We start from the raw sequence: 19,543 nt of genomic DNA on the forward strand, positions 1-19,543 counted from the left end.
AAAATATCGTCAAGCTGATTTGGTTGAAACATTGGTTAACTGTAGTCTATGTAAGTATGATGATTATAAGTTAATGTGGAAACAAAGTTAAAACAATGTAGATTCGAAGATTTTGAAATTACCAACACCTGCCAATGTAAGTTGAGCTCTTATTGATGTAGTCAGACATATCAAATAGGGTTCGGCTTAGGCTGGATTTATTTAGTTGGTTTGGTTAGCTTATATATAAATGGGTTGGATAGGGCATACACATTTTACACTAAATTCATTTGTAAAATATCGTATATGTTTTTCAGTTATTTGTCTTCTAAAATCGAGTAAAATCCAAGTAACCTGTGGAGGTTGGCACTTCGTGTAAATATATTTCCTCTAATTTTTCTTCTATATCGTTATTTTTCACTTTTATTTTTGTTTTCACTTTTTTCTATATTTCCATCTTTATTTTTAATGTATAGTTCACGAATTTTCAATTTTTGTAATTTATAATTTCTTCAATCTAAAGAAAAATAAAAGATTTTAAATCACGTACAAATAATTAAAATATTCTAGTTCTTTGGTTTACAAGATAGGTAATTGCATTTTTTATTTTGTCTAACGACCTCACTTTATTTTTTTTTATTATTAAAATTTATTAATATATAAATATAATTCCTATTTATAATAATAATACTTAGTATTGTTTTGTTCCGCTTTATAGAGTGAAGGGACATATTAGTTACCATTGGCGATTGTTGATGTAAAGATATGGTTAATATTTCTTACAGCGTCAATGTCTATGGGCGGTGGTGACCACTTATCATTAGGTAGCCATTAGCCCATCCGCCTACCTATACTATAAAAATAAATTATTAATATACTTAAGAAAGAAACATTCACAGTTATTGCATAAAAATAACTTGTTATTCATTTAAGTGAATTTTCCAAGCGGAAAAACGTTACAAAAAACAACTACTAATTCATACATATTAAACTTTCCTTACCGTCTGAGGAGATATATTTCTTCCTGTTTGTTGTGCGCCAAAACAAGTCGATAAATTACAGTTTTAGTGATGTGAGAGTGTTTTTGTTTTGTTTTTGTCCCAAATTCGTGTTCTTTACTTTTGTTCTTTCGTTAACATAACTTTGTACGTCATATATAAAGTAACATAAAGGATTATCAAACATACATTTAATTCAACACATGTAATATGACGATTCAAAAGTGCTTTTATGAGCCTACTTGAATAGATAATGTTTTGATTTTGATATAAATACATATAGAGCAACAGTGATATTCATACAACCAAATTCGTCTAAATACATATTTAAAATACCTATTTTGTCCAAATATATCAGTACGAACATATGAGTTCATCTAAATCTAAATTATAATGGTAACAAGAAAACCTCCATGGGTTTCTAAGCATTCAAAAAATGTGTAACACATCTCGATAAGTTATTATTAAATTTACCTAAATTATTTTTAAAGCTATAATATAATTCGTATATGAGAACTAGCCAAGTCAAGACCTTAGACAACAATATATTATGCTAAGTTATAAGAGAAAAATATATTTTATGTAGTTATAAATTCATTTCAGGAAGGACCATTTAACTTGGCACCCATTTAGATCTTTGGAACCAGACCAGACCAGACCAAGACCACTTTGGAAATGTCTCTAGCGCAAACTATTCAGTGTAGAAAATAAATGTAATTAGAAAACTCATTATCATTTTTGAAGACCGGAACTCGGAACCCTTCATGGGCGAGTCCGATTCGCATTTGGCCGCTTTTTTAAGGCTTATATTTGTTGATTTCTAGGATATATATAAAAATTAAATTGTACTTTATTGAAATTCTCTGTAATTAAAATGTATTTGGAAAGGTATTAAGTAGTAACTACTGAGTTTTTTGCAAGTTCTTCTCGGTAGAATGTACTTTCGGAACCGGGGGTAGTTTTACATTGAATTCGACACTGCAAAATTATTCGACAGTCCTTTTATGACCCTTATTGAATACTTGGCATTGCGGTTTTATTCTTTCAAGAATATTATGATATAATTTTGATTTTTCTGTTTTAAAAGGCATAATATTTCGATGATTTTGTTACGCTTCAAGCGAGTTCAAGTTGACTACCGAGCGTATATAAGTTTAACGGAGCCAGAATTTCACGTATCATATTTACATAGCCATGTTTACGCTGAAAGGAAATCGGAAACCCGCATCATAACCTTAATATGATCAACTTCTAAGCCTCTTGTATGGAAAAAAATCTCTGAATTAGTACTCATTAAAAATGTTTCTTCTCTTAAAGGATATACTTTAAATTATAATGAGCTATCATTGATGTGAAATACTATACAATATTAAAAGAGAAAAATATTATAATAGTCGTTATTACATTTGTAAGTAAGTCTTCCAACTTTTGTTGTATTGTAATGGATGTCGGTTTGTGTTGTTGTCATTACAGACACGGAAAGAGTGAACCCCGCGCTCTATGAGCCGCAGTAAGCGAATAGGATGACAATACGTTCTGATTGCATGATGACACTTTTTATTGTGTTTATGAAATATATAAGCGGATTAGCTGAGCACCGTAATTGAGCGGTATCGCTCATGTTAATTGCGCTTACAGAAATATCAAGCTTTCCTTTCATTGCAAATGCGCCACCAATCTTGAGAATCTAATTCCCTTCGTTTTTGATGTCACTACAGGCAAAATGGACATAAAACCTTAATTTTATATTCCTTGTACCAGGAGTTACTCGCTTGCTCATCCTTCGACAACAACAACAATACTTAGTAATATTTTTGGTAGTATATGATGAATGGAGACTGCCAAGGCACAAAGCCCTGCCACCAAATAGAGTAAAAGGCAATCTGAATATTGTTTTTTTTTATGATATTAGTAGTTACCACCCGTCATATTCTATCATCAAGAAGCAATACCCATCTGACTACAGCCACAGAGGACATAAAAAATAGTTTCCAAAGTTGGTGGCTGGTGGTGTTGGCGAAGGAATGGTCCATATTTCTAATAGCGCCAGTGTAAGCGTTGGTTACCACTTACAATCAGGTGGCCCATTTGCTGTATATATTGAAGCCTCAGGGTATTCAATGCACACGATGAATTTTCAGTGGCTTTTGAACCTCTGGGTTCATGGTGTCGTATTATAAAATTGCGCGTCCAATGCCGAGGTTACTTTATCTTTTTAAAACTGCAAAGAAACAGTTTAACCTCTCTCCTATTAATTACGTTAATCAAAAATAGTTTTATAAATATTGAAGGAGCGGCGTCGTTAGGCTGATTGCTTTCAATTATCACCTCTGTAGGTTCTAGGGTAATGATACCAGTATCTCATTTCTTTTACTTGTCTAAATGACGAAGTTCTGTACAAACTCTCGTTCTCTTAAGCGATTAATATTCAGAAATCATTTGATATTGACAACTTTAACATTAACATAAGCCTAAATATATTAGTACATATGCCTAAGATCAGAAATGAATGTATATACAAAACGTCATCCCTAATTTAACCCGATTAGAAGGCGAATATTGAAGAATACTTTCTCAGTGTTCACTTACGTTCCGTAACGAATTTCTGTGCAAATTTTTATCCTATAAAACGTACGTTTTACATCAATAAATATTTTAAAATGTTGTAAAGTAGATTAAAACATAAAACTCAACTTGTTCATTAATATAATATTATTATCATATCATATGTTTGTGAAAATGCAATACAAAAACGGAAGTGAAAAAAACCCAGACCTTCATAAAACCGGAGAAATATGTTCAGCCTTGTGTTTTAAATATTGTAACTCGAGTCGAGTGAAGCTACAAAAAATACCTAGTTAACACTATATTGAAAACTCTTAGTATAACATAATACGGCATTAATTTCGCTCCACTGGAGTTTTACGAGTTCGGTAATATTAATTAATATTAGAAATTTAGGTTACGATACGAGGTACGATAGATTCATTTCAGATAAACAGTAATAATTCGTAATAATAATGCTATTAAGGTCATCAGTATCCTACACAATTAATAAAATTCTTCATTTTGTGCTATGTCTGACTGTCCACCACAGAAGTACCAATTATTGTGTCCCAAAAAAGCAATATATTTTGTTTGGAAGAACAATCTAATTCTCTTAATTTTCTCTAGCCATTTAAATTATTCAATAATTTATTTTTATGATTTTTTATTCAAATACATGCAATAGTAATCTTTTAATCAATAATAATAATAATATTATTATTCGCTAAAGGGGGTATTTGTAGTACATATGGACTGGTGAACTACTGATCTCTTAGCTAGATTGCAATCCATAATCGTAGGATACCCGCGAGTAAAAAACTCGCGCGGATGCACGCTCGTGTGTATTTTCAATTGAGGAATAATATTTCAGCACTAAATGTCGTGTAAAAGAAAATATGTGCAATGTTTGTCCTGTGTGTGTGATAGGTATGTTGTGTTTGTGTTTGGTATGTGTACAATAGTGACTAAAATTCCTGTGAGTACTTTTAACACTTACTTAGTTTATCATCATATGATCAAACGTTTTAGAAAGAAGTAAAGTTAATACAATAATAAAGTTTACACAAATAAGGGTCGAGATAAAAATTGAATCTTTTTGTGAATGTGTGGTGCGGAATAATACATAATATCTGTTTGTTTTTCATAAAATTGGTCTGCAAAGTGTCGTCTGTTCCGTTAAGAATATTTCAAGTTTTTTTAAAGTTTTGTAAATAAAACAAGAATCATTTATTCGATTTGCTATTGTCGAATATGTCAAGAATTCAGAACAAGAGACACATCCTCGAATTATGTTCCTTATGGATATAATCGGTTGAGAATTGTTCAAAATAAAATTGGGCTAATCTGGAAACATAAATGATTGATTAAAATAAATAGTATCAAAATGTATACAATACTAGTTGTCAATCGCGGCTTCACTCGCGGTTTAAGGGGTTGGTCCCATGTTTCAGACATATAAAGGTATGTCTTTCCTTGCCTATGTCTGTCCTTCTTTGGGGTTCGAGCATGCTTCATACCAAATTTCATCAATTTAGGTTTAGTGGTTTGGCCGTATAGGTCAAAAGACAGACAGATTACTTTCACATTTATAATATTAGTACAGATTATTTAAACTTTAAAGACCTCCACTATATCCAAAAACAATCCGAATTAATAAGCTTTTGAAAGTCGAGTAAAAATAATTCTCAAGCCAGATTATTCAATTGTCTTCTAAATATTTGGCAGTTATTTTAATTCAATAAATATCGTGTTCAAATTAAGAACACGAATTAAACTCAGTATTCAAATATTCATTATTCAAGTAGGCACATAAAAGCACTTTTGAATTGTCATGTTACAGTGTTAAATTAAAAATGTAAAGCTACCGTCGGCTCGGAAAGAAGATTCTGCAAAGATGATACGGCAAGAAACTCATGAAATGTATGATTCTGCCAAAGTATTAAAATCAAATGTACCCATAAGTTATCTACCTTTGATAAATTATTATTTTTATTAGTGATTAAAATAAATGTTCCAACCTTAGTTTGCCATGATACGATAGTCATTACACTGTCAGTAATAAATAACGTATCGACTAAGCTATTGATAATGCTTTCGGTAAATATGGGGGGATAAAAGTGAGGGATATAGGTCACAGGGCAGATTAATCATATTTATTGATAATTTACTAACATATTCATATATTTATAAAATATAATCCTATTCTTAGAATATGTCCTAAAAACATGTCGATGATGTCAACAATACGGGAGTTGATTTGACCACCTCATCTGTCTTATAGAGTAACCTAATTTTAACAGGCTAAAAGTTTAAGAAAACGCGATTGATAAAGACACTTATCTCAAAAATTTCTGTGCCAAACAAACACAGGCTGTTATGAGGTCATTCTATTCCATTTTTGACCATATGCAATGCTCATGGGTTATCAACTTATGGATATTTAGAGTGCTTCGCCGAGCGAAGTACGGTATGGGAGGGGTAGTGCTAATTTAAAAAGCGATCCTGAACTTTCTCGAATGAGATTCCGAAATCTCAGAAACTATAGCACCTGCAAACTTGAAATATGGCAGGTAGGTTCCTTATAGGGGGGTGTACACACAGAGGACATCTGCTAAGAGCGGATTTTACAAAACTCCACCGCTATGCGAGTAATATAGGAGTTGGAAGTTTTGAATTTTATAAATTTCCCGCGGATAAAGCCGCAGGTTCAACTAGTTATATTATAAAGAAAAAAAAATTGTCTGTTTATATGTAAGGGCTCTGGAACTAAACATCAAATTTCACTGTTAGAAAGTCACATTATTCCTAAATGCTATAAATTATATTTATAAAACATAAACATAATCAGCCTGTAAATTTCCCACTGCTGGGCTAAGGCCTCTTCTCCCGTTGAGGAGAAGGTATGGAGCATATTCCACCACGCTGCTCCAATGCGGGTTGGTGGAATACACATGTGGCAGAATTTCGTTGAAATTAGACACATGCAGGTTTCCTCACGATGTTTTTCTTCACCGCCGAGCACGAGATGAATTATAAACAAATTAAGCACATGTAAATTCAGTGGTACCTGTCTGGGTTTGAACCCGAAATCATCGGTTAAGATGCACGCGTTCTAACCACTGGGCCATCTCGGCTCAAATTATATTTATATCATACCATTTTCATTATTATTTAATTTACATCCGTGCGAAACCAGAGCACGTCACTAGTTACATTATGAATATTGTAAAGAAAAAGTGTTGGCTGAAGATTTTAGCCAATCGCAAGAGTAAGAATCCAATATTTTAGACTAAAGAAATCTTAAGAAACTACTGAGTACTGATGCTGTCTAAAGTCGTATTTACATTGCCCCATAAAGGAATAACTGACACTATGCACTCTCATCATCATATAACGCTATCAGTATTGACTTAATGGTAGGGCTGTAAGCCCAACTGGGTTAACGTCGAAGTTACCACCAATTCATTGATTATTGTGTTACTTTTTGAAGGGTGAATGAGCTAATATAAGTAAAGGTACAAGGGAGATCACATCTTAGTTCCCAATCGTTAATTTTTTTACGGGGACTATGTCTAAGGGTGACAGTGGTGACCGCTGACCGTCAGGTGGCCTATTTGACAATCCACCCACTTATGCTATAAAAAAGGACTTTGCTGCAATTATTTAATAAAAAGCACAGTAATTATTTAATGTCGTCGACGGTCCTTAATACGAGTGCGGAATTACAAATTATTCGCAAGCTCGTAAAGGTGATAATTGAATTGCTGTTTAAATGAGTTTTAAAATGAATTAAGTGCAATATCAATGTTGATAATATTTTATAAAGGAATTTAATTATTTTTAATTTAAATTGCCATTTATCGAATGTATAATTAATATTATATCGTAGTCAACGACAAAAATACTCATTGCCGTAAATAAATTGTAAATATACATATATAATTATGTTTTTATTCAAGCCTTGATAGTATTTTATTTGAACTAAAATTGAGTAGTATATTATACTAGTTTCTTATCGGGACTTCGTTCGCGTTTAAGGGGCTGGTGTAAGGTGTATGCAAACTTTAATAATCATCGTAGGGTCGTTGAAGTCGTCGTCGTTGGATTACGGATTCAAACCCAGGCAAGCACCACATGAATTTTCATGTGCTTAATTTGTGTTTATAATTCATCTCGTGGTCGGCGGTGAAGGAAAACGTCGTGAGGAAACCTGCATGTGTCTAATTCCAACGAAATTCTGCCACATGTGTATTTCACCAACCAGCATTAGAGCAGTGTGGTGGAATATGCTCCAAACCTTCTCCTCAAAGGGAGAGGAGGCCTTAGCCGAGCAGTGGGAAATTTACAGGCTGCTAATGTATGTAAAAAATGTAAAAAAGATACGTTTTTGTATTGTAATGTACTTTATTATTAAATTTAACTTTTTCTTTCTAGAATTGGACCTGGATTACTTGGAGCGCGGTGGTGTTGGCAACCTGACGGTGAGCGGTGCGCCTAGCGTGGAGCCAAGCCCAGATAGCTTGGACCTCATTAAAGTTGTACTGTTGGGTGCGCCAGCCGTTGGCAAAACTAGTATTATACAGGTAAATACTTATCAAATACACAAATGTTTCAAAGCGACGCACAAATGTATATTTCGCCGAAGTAATCTCGCTATTATATATTAATAGCATGAGCAAATTTTTGTCCGAGTGATTATGAGACGATAGCTGCACATAAAAAATCTCATTTAATCTCATCTCGTTTATGGTCTCACTTTGAAGAGCTCTAGTCATAGATGTGCAGAAAGGTAAAGAGGTTTCTTGATTGCAATTTATTAAATTGTTATGAATTAATTTTAGAGAGCGGAAAAAAGTTACTGGCCACGTAGAGATAGGCGCTGTGGCTGTATAAAAAAAAAACAAATGAAAATCGTGCGAACAGACGTCGTCAGTTTACAATGAAATTAAATTTAAAAAAAAACTTGGCATAGGTTTCGAAATTTGTAAAAATCTGTCGAATAAACGAGAAGTTTCGCGTGCGCCCCACTATTTATTACAATTATTGAATTAAAAACTGGTCTAAGTGAATCCGATGATTATCGATTCGGTATTTAAATACAATAAATATATAATATTAAAACAAATCAAAATAAACTTTATTAAAGTAGGCTCTTACAAGATCAAGATTGAAGCTAATGTATAGTCACTATCCGTTCGGAATGTAGATCCTATCGAAATTGACCTTGGTGTTAGGGCTTTGTGCAAGCTCGTCTGGATAAATGCCACCCACTCATCAGATATTCTGCCGCTAAATTGCAGTATTCAGTTTTATTATGTTCCGGTTTGAAGGGTGAGTGAGCCAGTGTAACTACAGGCACAAGGGATATAACATCGCACGTCACAAACAAAAGGGTATTATCTTCATAAACAGTGTTCCGAGATAATCGCGTTTAAAAGTTCAAAAAATCATAGCTGCGGATCCAAGAGTTCCAACATCCTAATTTATACCTTGTTTTAAAGTTGCATTCTTCTACTTTATATTGAATAAGTTTAGTGAGTGTAACATTAGTAATTTTACTTTTATTGGCACTGGTATAGCACTGGGGGAAGATGATACTTTATAAACAGTTCACTTAGCTCAGATATTTCTCTTACGACTGTCTTGCTTATCCAAAATTAACAATAGTTTGATAATTGTCAAGTAGCAATTAATAATGATACCTTATTAAAGAGTAGAAAATGTTTAATTTTAATACTATAAGTGAGAAATTAATATAATGAAATTACTGAAGCAAACCGAAAAAGGTTTATTAAAAATAAAGTAACATCAGGTAAAAATTAAAAAAAACTATAATTAACAATTAAACAAAAAAGTAACACAACAATAAAATCTAAATTTTTGTAACAATCAAAATCTACGTAAAAATTTAATTTGTTTCTTAAAAATTAGACATAATTGCTATTCAAACTTTTAAAAAATTGTGGAATTTAATATCAAAATATTAATTATAATGACACTGAAATATAATCTACACAAAAAATATTATAAAGATAGTAATACATTTTCCTACCATCATGGTACAACAACAGGCTTAAGATACATATTTAAGTGGCTATTTTGGTATGATTAAATTTCCCAATTATTAGACGTAATTATATAAAAAATAAATAGGAGCATTTAAATAAAATATGTATTAATCATATTTTTTTCAAGCTATCAGACTTATAAATTATTATTATAGTTATTAATATTATGTAAAATTACCATAAGCTCTTATCATACTAATATCGTTATCAATGGCATTTCAAGTCTCAAAATTAGTTAAAAGTTATCATAATCATATAAAATAATCTACATTATGTATTACAAGGATTTGTAGAAATCATAGTAGATTTGCGGAATGTGCCGTTTTTCAATTAGCTTTAAAATATCCTGCTTTTTGTCTCACTGACTGGCATTTTTGCAGAATAAGCTTTTTCCAGACTTTCTGGAATAGTGAATACAGTTTTCTGCTGTCTTGTATTACAATTTCTTATTTCTATTCGCTTAAAATCTTCATCGGCATAGGATGTTTTTACATGAAAAGCCAGAGGATCATCTTTTCTAACTTGTATTATTTTTATATCTGTTAATTTTACTTGACAGTTGTTAGTTGATTTAGAATAGTTATTTTCAATTTTATCGCACATTGTTTTAATATCGTAGAAGTCGTTAAAAGCTAGCTCTTGAACTGCAAAGTAAGGTGGATTTTTCTTTGCAGTTTTTAATATACTTACATATTCTTGAGGGCTATAAATAGGACCAGACTTCAGTGATCTATTGATACCTTTTTCTATGGTAGAGTGAAAAGCGTCACCTTCCATTTGAGTATGTCTTAATCTTTGTAGATTTGCGTTGAGCTCTTGCTTCCTTATAAATATTGACGAGTGCTCTGTGCTCTGATGTAGTGGCTCTCTGTACGTAGTATTGAATTGACGAACTTCGGCGGTTTCTTGCGTCAATTTTACATGTTTGGAATGTTTGCCTCTTAAATCCTCAGTAACAAATCGACCCTCATTCGTTTTTTGTCGAACTGTTAATATTGTTTTATCATTTATGTCTAAAGTAGACTTGAAAAACAGTTTGCAAACACGAATTTTTCGGTCTTCAATCATAAAATAAAAAGCGTTATTGAAAGAACGCGACGGTTTTTCATTTTTACAGTTTATGCAACGTCCGCAACGCAAACAGTTTAAAAAACGTCCGACGAACAAGAGCCATACTCGCATGTTTGTTGGCTACCCGATGACTCTGATGCACACGATTGAGGATGGTGCTGCGTATTATTTTCGGGGACATAAGTTGGGTCGCGTAAATCTTCACCTCGATTTCTCTCATCTCGATCTCGATCGATCGATCATCTCGAATTCGATTCGGGTGTTCTTTGGCGATCGTAGATTGCCCTCATTATCATTTTAGCCCTATTACTTCGCTTCATAGTTTGTAAGTAATGCTAAAATTTAAACGAAAAGTATAAATAAACATCAAACTAAACGGTAACATTTCATTTGTAACTCCGTCACTGAGCGTCAATCTCAAGTAATAAAGTATTATCTTATACAAATTGGGAGCTATAAAGTATCAATTTGAATTAACTTCGTTAACAATAAAAAAAAAATTAATATTTAACAGGCAATAGGGTATTATTTTAAAATGATATTGCAAATTCATATTATATTTAACAATCAATAGGGTATTAAGTCAATATAATACTGTATAAAATAATCACATTTCAAGTTTTTGCTCCGTAATTCACAACGATCAGGTAGTAACTTAAACTAAATACATTTGAGGCGTACGAACGCTGAGCGGCAACTGATTCAAGTAAGATGCGACCGTTTTGATTGTTTCGGGTATGGCGGTAGTGAGCAGTCAATAAAGAAATGTGTTGTCATATCTCAGAAACTATTTGACCTAGAAATATCATTGTCTTACCAATTTATAAAGAAAAAAATGTAGTTCATCGATATAATCTTGTATCGAATAATATGCCTTCTTTACCAAAGTATTTTTTAAAAATGATTCGAATTTATGAAACGGCAAAGTTAAAAATGTCTTATTACATATAGTTTACGAGTGTGTGCAAAACATAGGTCTCTCTATTCTCTACTCTCATAATCCGATGGAACCAGAAATCCGACAGGACCGAAAAGAGTTAAGGCGCAGACTCAGTTGCTTTTCGTGCTTTCCGGGGTAAGGGAGTGTACACACTTCCAAGTTTGGCAAATAGTCCACCTGATAGTAAGTGGTAATAGCCGGCCATACTCTAGCAATGTAACAATTATTACCAACATTGGGCGCTACGATGTTGGGCCTGTACACTCGCTCGTTCGGAACTTCGAACGCCTTCAAACTCCAACAGCCAAAGGGCTGTAAACTATCTGATGACTGGGTTAAGTCATAGTCAGACGAGCTTGCACGAAGCCCTACCACCAAGTAAAAATCCGTTATAGTTTACTAATATTTGCAAACATACTATTGAAAAATAAGATCACAAAACGTAAATGAATTTTATCAAAGAGTTCAAGCTCCAATTACCATTTGGAAAGTACAAAAAAAAAACTACGAAATTAAATTCATGAAATTGGCTTGATTTATTTTTTCGTATTTTACGAAGCATAAACAAAGTTCGCTTTGATGAATGCTATTAAAAATGGAAATCACAAACTCTTAATATTATTGATTTCGTGAACACGACAAATATTTTTAAAATTGTACGACTTTCATCATAATTGTTTGATATATAAATTAATTTGGACTCAAATTAAAATGAACTATTTATATATATAATAGTAAATAGCTATTTACTATTAATAAACTAATAAAAAAGGTTCTATATTTCGTAAAAACTAATTATTAAAAAAAAATACAATTCATTTTCATAATCATTTTCATAATAATATTACACAATATTTACAGTAAAGTACATTAACAGCCTGTAAATTTTGCCATTGTGGAGTGTGTTTGGAGCTAATTCCACCACGCTGCTCAAATACAGTTTGGCGGATACACATGTGTAAGAATTTTATTGATATTAGGAATTAAGGTTTCCTCACGATGTTTTCCTTTACTGCCGAGCATGAGATAAATTATATACACAGATTGAGCACATGACACGTGCGTTGTATGAACGCAATTGAACAGTCGCTGCCAGTTTGTTATAGAGTGTCAACGTACCATTTTGTAGCTTACTGAATATCGTACAACTGATTTACTGTCCGATCCTGTCTACATGTAGCCAGTTACTGCGTCCGAAATACCAAGTCACTGGGTCCAGTTACTGATCTCGCGTAAACCATGCAACAATTACCAAACTTTACAAATTGAAACCCGGGGAAGTACCAATACGATTCCATGTACTTAATTTGTTTAGTTCTCTGCGATAAACGAAAAATATTGCGAGGAATTCTGATAGAGTTTAGGGCTTTTTGCAAGCCGACTCATCCATATCCCACCGCCAGACACATACAATTATTATTATTAGGTTATTGGTAATTAGACGTAGGGGTGATTATTTGCGATAATTTTAACCCCCTGATGTATTATTGGTTCAAATTATTACAAATAGTCATACCTATCACCTACGGAATACGGGAATACGACGAGTTACCAATAACGATATATATAAAAAAAAAACACAAGCATTCACTAATCGTCATTAGAATCGAATTGTGGAGTCCAACCTCAAGAGTGTTTTCCCAGCCGTGAGATATTTACAGAATGTTCCCAACTGGATTTACTATTGATTGCGAGGTACGAAATATATGGAGATTTCATTTACAACATACGATAAGGCTCATAAAATATGCAACGATTGTGTTAAACGCGGGTGATGTTTACCATCTATTTCCATAACACCATTACCTCTAATGGTTAATAATCAGGAAGTTTTACCTATTATAAAGACCAGGAGTATTTAAATAGCCTAAACGTAACTTAAACGAAAAAAATACGATTTAAAGAAATTTAACGAATGCTAATCAAATACGTACTTAACAACGTCCAATCGCAAGGCCAATCTTGGAGCTTTACTGAATTAAAATGATCATTAACGTTATATATATATATAGTTATATAAGTACGCACATATGTATATATATCCAAACATAACAATATCCATTTTCCATTATTATTATAAAATGATGATTTACAAATACATAACAAAGTTTTGAAGAGCAAGCTTTAGGTTGAGGTTCAAATTTGGTATCCAATTCTATTTTTTTATATCGTAGAATATTTTTCAGCCTTGCTTGAATAATTAGGAGTCATTTAGAATACTTTATATCTGACGCTCGCCTCCAACCTAATAGCTACTATGAAACTGTACCTTACTTGAATAATAAAACAGGAACGCAATCTCTGGCGTTCATTGAATGAGAGATTTTATGGGAGATTGGAAGCCGTACTAAAAAGAGTGAATAGGACACGAATAAATTTGCCTTGCCCTGCTTTGATTGACATCGACTTCAAAAGCAAATCATTTTATAAATTGAACTATTTTGTGCACATACGTATACACATCCTGAGTGCTGCTCATATAGTTGAGATTTAAAAGAAAAATCTAATCCAAGAGTTTTCTTTGTTTTCTTATTATTCTTTTACGCTTTCACAGCTTAACTACTGATGGTGAAATTTCAAACATTAAAATATTCAGAGATACAGTAGTTTATTTTATAAGTTGAAAATTGTCTTTATAATAATTGTCTTTAGCAGATTTGTAAGCTTGATGCATTTCCTGATAAACGTTTTATTTTACGTCGTCGCCAACTTTTAGCTGCCTCGATCTCTTTAGATCTAGATTTTTAGAATGTTTCAAGTCTGTAGAAAGAGAAAAACTAAACTATAGAAATAATAACAGATTAATTGAATGAGGTGATCGAGAGACACAATGTTTTAGATCATTTATATACCTAGATAAAGTGTTGCAATACCAAACAAATAAAACAAACAAGCAACTTTATTATTTTGGTTTCACGCAGAAAGCTTGACACTCGCCAAACGACAAACTGTTTTCCTAGTGTGGATGTACTTAGTAACAAACTGGTGTCCTTTATTTTTGTCTCAGCTATGATAGTTACCTAGATATTTAAATCAAACGTATACGATTTATAATATTTCTAGATAACGTAAATATTTTTTTTTGTGTCCAAGGAGGATAATATGAATATACAACGATTCACGGACATGTGATTCAAAGTCAAATTCAAAAATCTTTATTCAACATAGAACCGTTATACTTTATTGATACTCAAGAATTATTTTTTGAAGCCTTTCGAAACACCTAAGATTTTAAGAGAACCGGCGAAAGAAACTCAGCTTGACTTTTCTTTTTTCTATCCCTTTTTATTTCTTTCAACAGTTGTATTTACAATACAATTATTTGCATTTTCTATTTGAAACGGCCTGGAGGCGATTGTTCAATTCCCAAGATTTATTACCATCTAAAAGTAATTAGTTTCTAAAAAATCTTCATGAATTTTACATTTTATAATTTTGAAGATTTTTGGGATTCTTTTCTTAAGTAAAATTGTCCATTAATCGATCGCTTACTCTGTGTAGTCTGGTGAAATTATTATGTTTATTATTAGTTCATCTTTTATGAATGTTTAATTGGAGCGTGGAGAGTAATATAAAACTCGTTTCCGAATGTACACGGTTAGTTTCCCTCGGACCCTTATTTATCCTTTTATTTACCTTTTGTTATGGAACTTCTACATCGTTAGCCATTATTCAAATTGTACCTTTATTTATTAGCTCAGCTTCAGAGTAAACAATAATAGTGAATTATTCTATTCCAATAAAATTGTACGAATAACACGCTCTATTCTGATTTATAAACGGACCCAGACATTCCTTTACAATTTATAACAATAATAATATTCCAATAAGGTAATTATTTTATATGGCCTAAGTAACTTACTAAAATGCCGGTACATTTGAACTAAAAAGTCAGTGAGTACACAAGCTATGTAACATATAAAAAGTATAACTATTTAAACTATTTGAATTGGTGGTAGGGCTTTGTGCAAGCCCGTCTGGGTAGGTACCACCCACTCATTGTATTGTTGTGTTCCGGTTTGAAGGGTGAGTGAGCCAGTGTAACTACAGGCACAAGGGACATAAAATCTTAGCTCCCGAGGTTGGTGGCGCATTGGTGATGTAAGGAATGGTTAATATTTCTTACAGCGCCATTGTCTATGGGCGGTAGTGACCAATTACCATAAGGTGACCTATTGCTCGTCTGCCTACTGATATCATAAAAAAAAATGTATTATTATATCTACAATACGATTATTCCTGGATTCGATTGCCTATCAAAGCAAGTCAATGGAAATATATGACGAAATCATGCAACGTAACTTCCCTCACCTATTAATTATTATTTAAAAAAAGTCTTCACAATGGTTTTATAAACGATAAAGATATTGCGTAACGAGAAATGATAACCTCCTGTACGTTTAATGTCTGCTAAAAATGAAATTTAATTAGTTTATCTGTAAAATAATTCTCAATCTCCTTAATGAATGATTATTTAGATTGTAATGGAGTCTGCGAGCTAATTATATTTATTCAAATGTCAACCTGTAATAAAAACGATTTAATCATAATTCATATTTGTTGTGCCAAGTGTAGACACTCGTCTAATGCTATAAGTATATTTTATAAAATCAAAACGAAGCACGCTTGGAATTCTAACCATATCAAAATATTTTCATATTTACGAACAATTTGGACCATAGTAGATACATCAAGTAGTACGGCCCATTTATATGCATGACAGACCCATTCTGAATATGATATAACTCGTAAATGTTCAAAATTATATGTAATAACGTCCCCTCACAAAGACCAACATTTGATCCAATATTGTTCTTTCGTCATGTCCTGGGAAAATTATTTTGTTACCAATGCCATATCGTTTAAATATATAAGAACCAATACGGCAATGTTGGTTCAAATATATGTGTAATATAACTTCCATCAAAGGGAATATTCAAGTATTACGTAAACATCAAAAGGGGGACGGGCGGTCTTTGCTTTGCTTATTTTTGATAACACGAGGTACCGGGGGTATGGTGGTTACGTCAGCACTATTTACTTCTATCGAATAAATGTCCAATGAATTTCTCTAGAGCCTATAAATTCCTTACTTGTAGTTTTAAATACTGCTGCACATAAACATAAACATAACATAATCAGCCTGTAAATTTCCCACTGCTGGGATAAGGCCTCCTCTCCCGTTGAGGAGAAGGTATGGAGCATATTCCACCACGCTGCTCCAATGCGGGTTGGTGGAATACACATGTGGCAGAATTTCGTAGAAATTAGACACATGCAGGTTTCCTCACGATGTTTTCCTTCACCGCCGAGCACGAGATGAATTATAAACACAAATTAAGCACATGAAAATTCAGTGGTGCCTGCCTGGGTTTGAACCCGAAATGATCGGTTAAGATGCACGCGTTCTAACCACTGGGCCATCTCAGCTCACATAAACACGCCTAGGTAAACAGTTCAAAAATATATGTACAAATGTTTGCGTTAGCCTATGGGTTGGTTTAGTATGGATGGGTGGAGAGTCGGGTTAAATACTACTAAAATCCTGCTTACGTAATACTTCAATGGTCCCAAAGGGCACGTAGTAATTAGGCAAGTAAGATTCGTCTCAATGTTTCGTTATTACGATACGTGACTTCGAATAAAGATAAATCTATTTTTATATCACATACTAAATTGATTACAGACATGCGGCCTTGGGGATCTTATAGAAAATTATTTAGCTTACATCAGTTTAGCTTAGTCAATATATGGTATATACCTAATGAATATAATTAAAATGGATATATATTAAAGTATAACACCTCGCTTTATTATATACATTGGTGACAGCACGGCTGAAACAATTTTTGCCCGGAGGATCGAAATTGCGATACAAAGAGGAAATGCTTCTAGCATTCTTGCCACCATTCCACGCGATCATGATTTTTACAGTAATTATTTTTAATTTGTTCACTATTATGGCCTTCATTTTTATGTAAATATTAACAAACATCTCTCTGATTATTCTATGAAGATTCTACGATCTATTCGAGATCTATTTCGAAACGGTGGTAATTTTACATTTAATCTTGCAAGATAAAAATACAAGGTAAAAGATCACTTGAATGAAGTGTAATTTGATTGAATAATTACAATCGCCATTGTGCTCTTGTCGCCATCGCATACTTTGGTTGGTATTGGTTCTAATTAATTGGGAGGGATTGGTGCAGAACGTTCTTATGACTGCATTAAATACTATTGGATAGGTTGATCGAATGATACATTAATCTGATCCCATGACCCTCATGAAGATTTTTAATTTTGGTTGAGACTCTAAATCCTCGATAGAATTGGTAAAAGCGCTTAGCGAAAATTTCCTTATTTGGCTTTAAGGACATCCAAGAATTGGGAGGGGTCACTCAATGAATTGGTACTCTGTTTGGTAATATTATATTTTGCTGGAACGGTGGGGCTCCTACCGTATTTAAATCAAAAGTGATTGTTAAAAAACAGGCGATGAATAAATGACACATCTTAGAATTTTAATCATAAGTTTTTTTTTTTTTGATTCTGTAATTTCGCTTCCCATACTCAGTGCTCCTAAATTTGTCTATACGTATATAAAAAAAAATTGTGTACCCTACACTGTTGACAGATTTACCGCCTTTAAAACGTAACAACAAAAATAAATATTATTAAAATATATCTTTTGTTACAGCAATTCGTCTGGAGCGACTTTTCGGAAGAATATGTGCCAACGGACCGCAAACATACATTTTATCCTTCGGTGATTATCAACGAACATTTGTATGAAGTTAAAATAACCGACGTTCCAGTCATACCTTACTTTCCAATTAATTCATACTACGAATGGGCTCATTACAGATTTTATGGATTACGAAACGCCACTGCCTATATCCTGGTATTCGACCTGTCGAACGTGGAAACGTTTCAGTATATCCGAACATTGAGAGATCAAATGGTTGAAAGTAGAGATATGAGGAATGTACCAGTTCTGGTAGTCGGCAATAAACAGGACCTCCTGTGTAGCACTACACCATCGGCAGCGAGTGGTCTCCAGCAATTGGCGATGGCTGAAAGTGCGTGCGGTGATTCTAGAGAAAAGAGAAGGAACATAGTGAACCTTGTTCGCAAACATTGGAAGTGTGGTTATGTTGAGTGCTCTGCTAAATATAATTGGCGCGTGATCGCTGTATTCAAAGAACTGATGGAGATGATAGATGCTCTCGAATGGAGCGGAGGAGGTAGAAGTTCAGAACCACTCCCAGATTCTTCAACTGGAGGTGGCTCGTCGAACGAAAACCGCTGCACTGTTGCTTAGCGCTTTTGATTTATAAAGCTTATGTTCAAAACATTTGGTTTCCAAAATTGTTAGAAAACATGAGAAAAATTTAGATTAAGCATTGATTTTAAAGTTCCGGACAATATATTAGCAATTTGCAATACTGTTAAATTAGTCGTTATGCTTTGTAAATTGTGGTAGAATATTTTTATAATATGTTTGAAATTAAAAAAAAATGAAATCGTGTTCTAATTTTAAAACTTGTGGAAATTTATTGCGTTTACTAATATTTAAGAAGTTCATACCTCAATAACTTTACTGATTATGCCGTTTAGAACATAAGTAAATTTTATCTGAGATTTTTTTATTAGCTAACTATTTAACAGGTAACTATTATATATATATTACTTTTATCAAAAAATAATTTGTAAGAAATAAGATTTTGTTACTGAAAAAAAAGTTTGATTTTGTTACTGAACAAAAAATTGTTTTCTTCCAAAAAAAACATCATCTATTTCAATTGTATGCTGAAAAACGAAAGCAAAACGAAAAGAAGGAAATCCACTCCGGAAGTTATAACTTTTAACATATTTCTTTGAATATTAAAAAAACAATTCCTTGAGGCATATAAAATTTCGGTCGAGATTTATGACTT

At 32.8% G+C, this 19,543-nt stretch overlaps 2 protein-coding genes across 3 annotated transcripts in view; one reads left to right on the forward strand and one right to left on the reverse strand.

Moving 5' to 3' along the window:
• LOC113396880 (alpha-tocopherol transfer protein-like) overlaps positions 1 to 5,775 on the reverse strand; it is a 171,000-nt gene extending 165,225 nt beyond the window's left edge. Inside the window, exon 1 of the mRNA XM_064218306.1 lies at positions 5,772 to 5,775. The gene's annotated coding sequence lies outside the window, so the exon portion shown is untranslated. The remainder of the gene's footprint in view (positions 1 to 5,771) is intronic.
• Positions 1 to 19,244, forward strand: part of LOC113396884 (ras-like protein family member 10B) — a 72,209-nt gene extending 52,965 nt beyond the window's left edge. For both annotated transcript variants that reach the window (XM_026634954.2, XM_026634952.2), the window contains 2 exons: positions 7,959 to 8,107; positions 18,304 to 19,244. In XM_026634954.2, coding sequence (XP_026490739.1) covers positions 7,959 to 8,107; positions 18,304 to 18,927 — 773 coding nt within the window. In that variant the 3' untranslated portion in view covers positions 18,928 to 19,244. The remainder of the gene's footprint in view (positions 1 to 7,958; positions 8,108 to 18,303) is intronic.
• Positions 19,245 to 19,543: the final 299 nt, after the last annotated feature.

The sequence above is a fragment of the Vanessa tameamea genome, chromosome 21, assembly GCF_037043105.1.
Source record: "Vanessa tameamea isolate UH-Manoa-2023 chromosome 21, ilVanTame1 primary haplotype, whole genome shotgun sequence".
In the NCBI taxonomy this organism is placed as follows: domain Eukaryota; kingdom Metazoa; phylum Arthropoda; class Insecta; order Lepidoptera; family Nymphalidae; genus Vanessa; species Vanessa tameamea.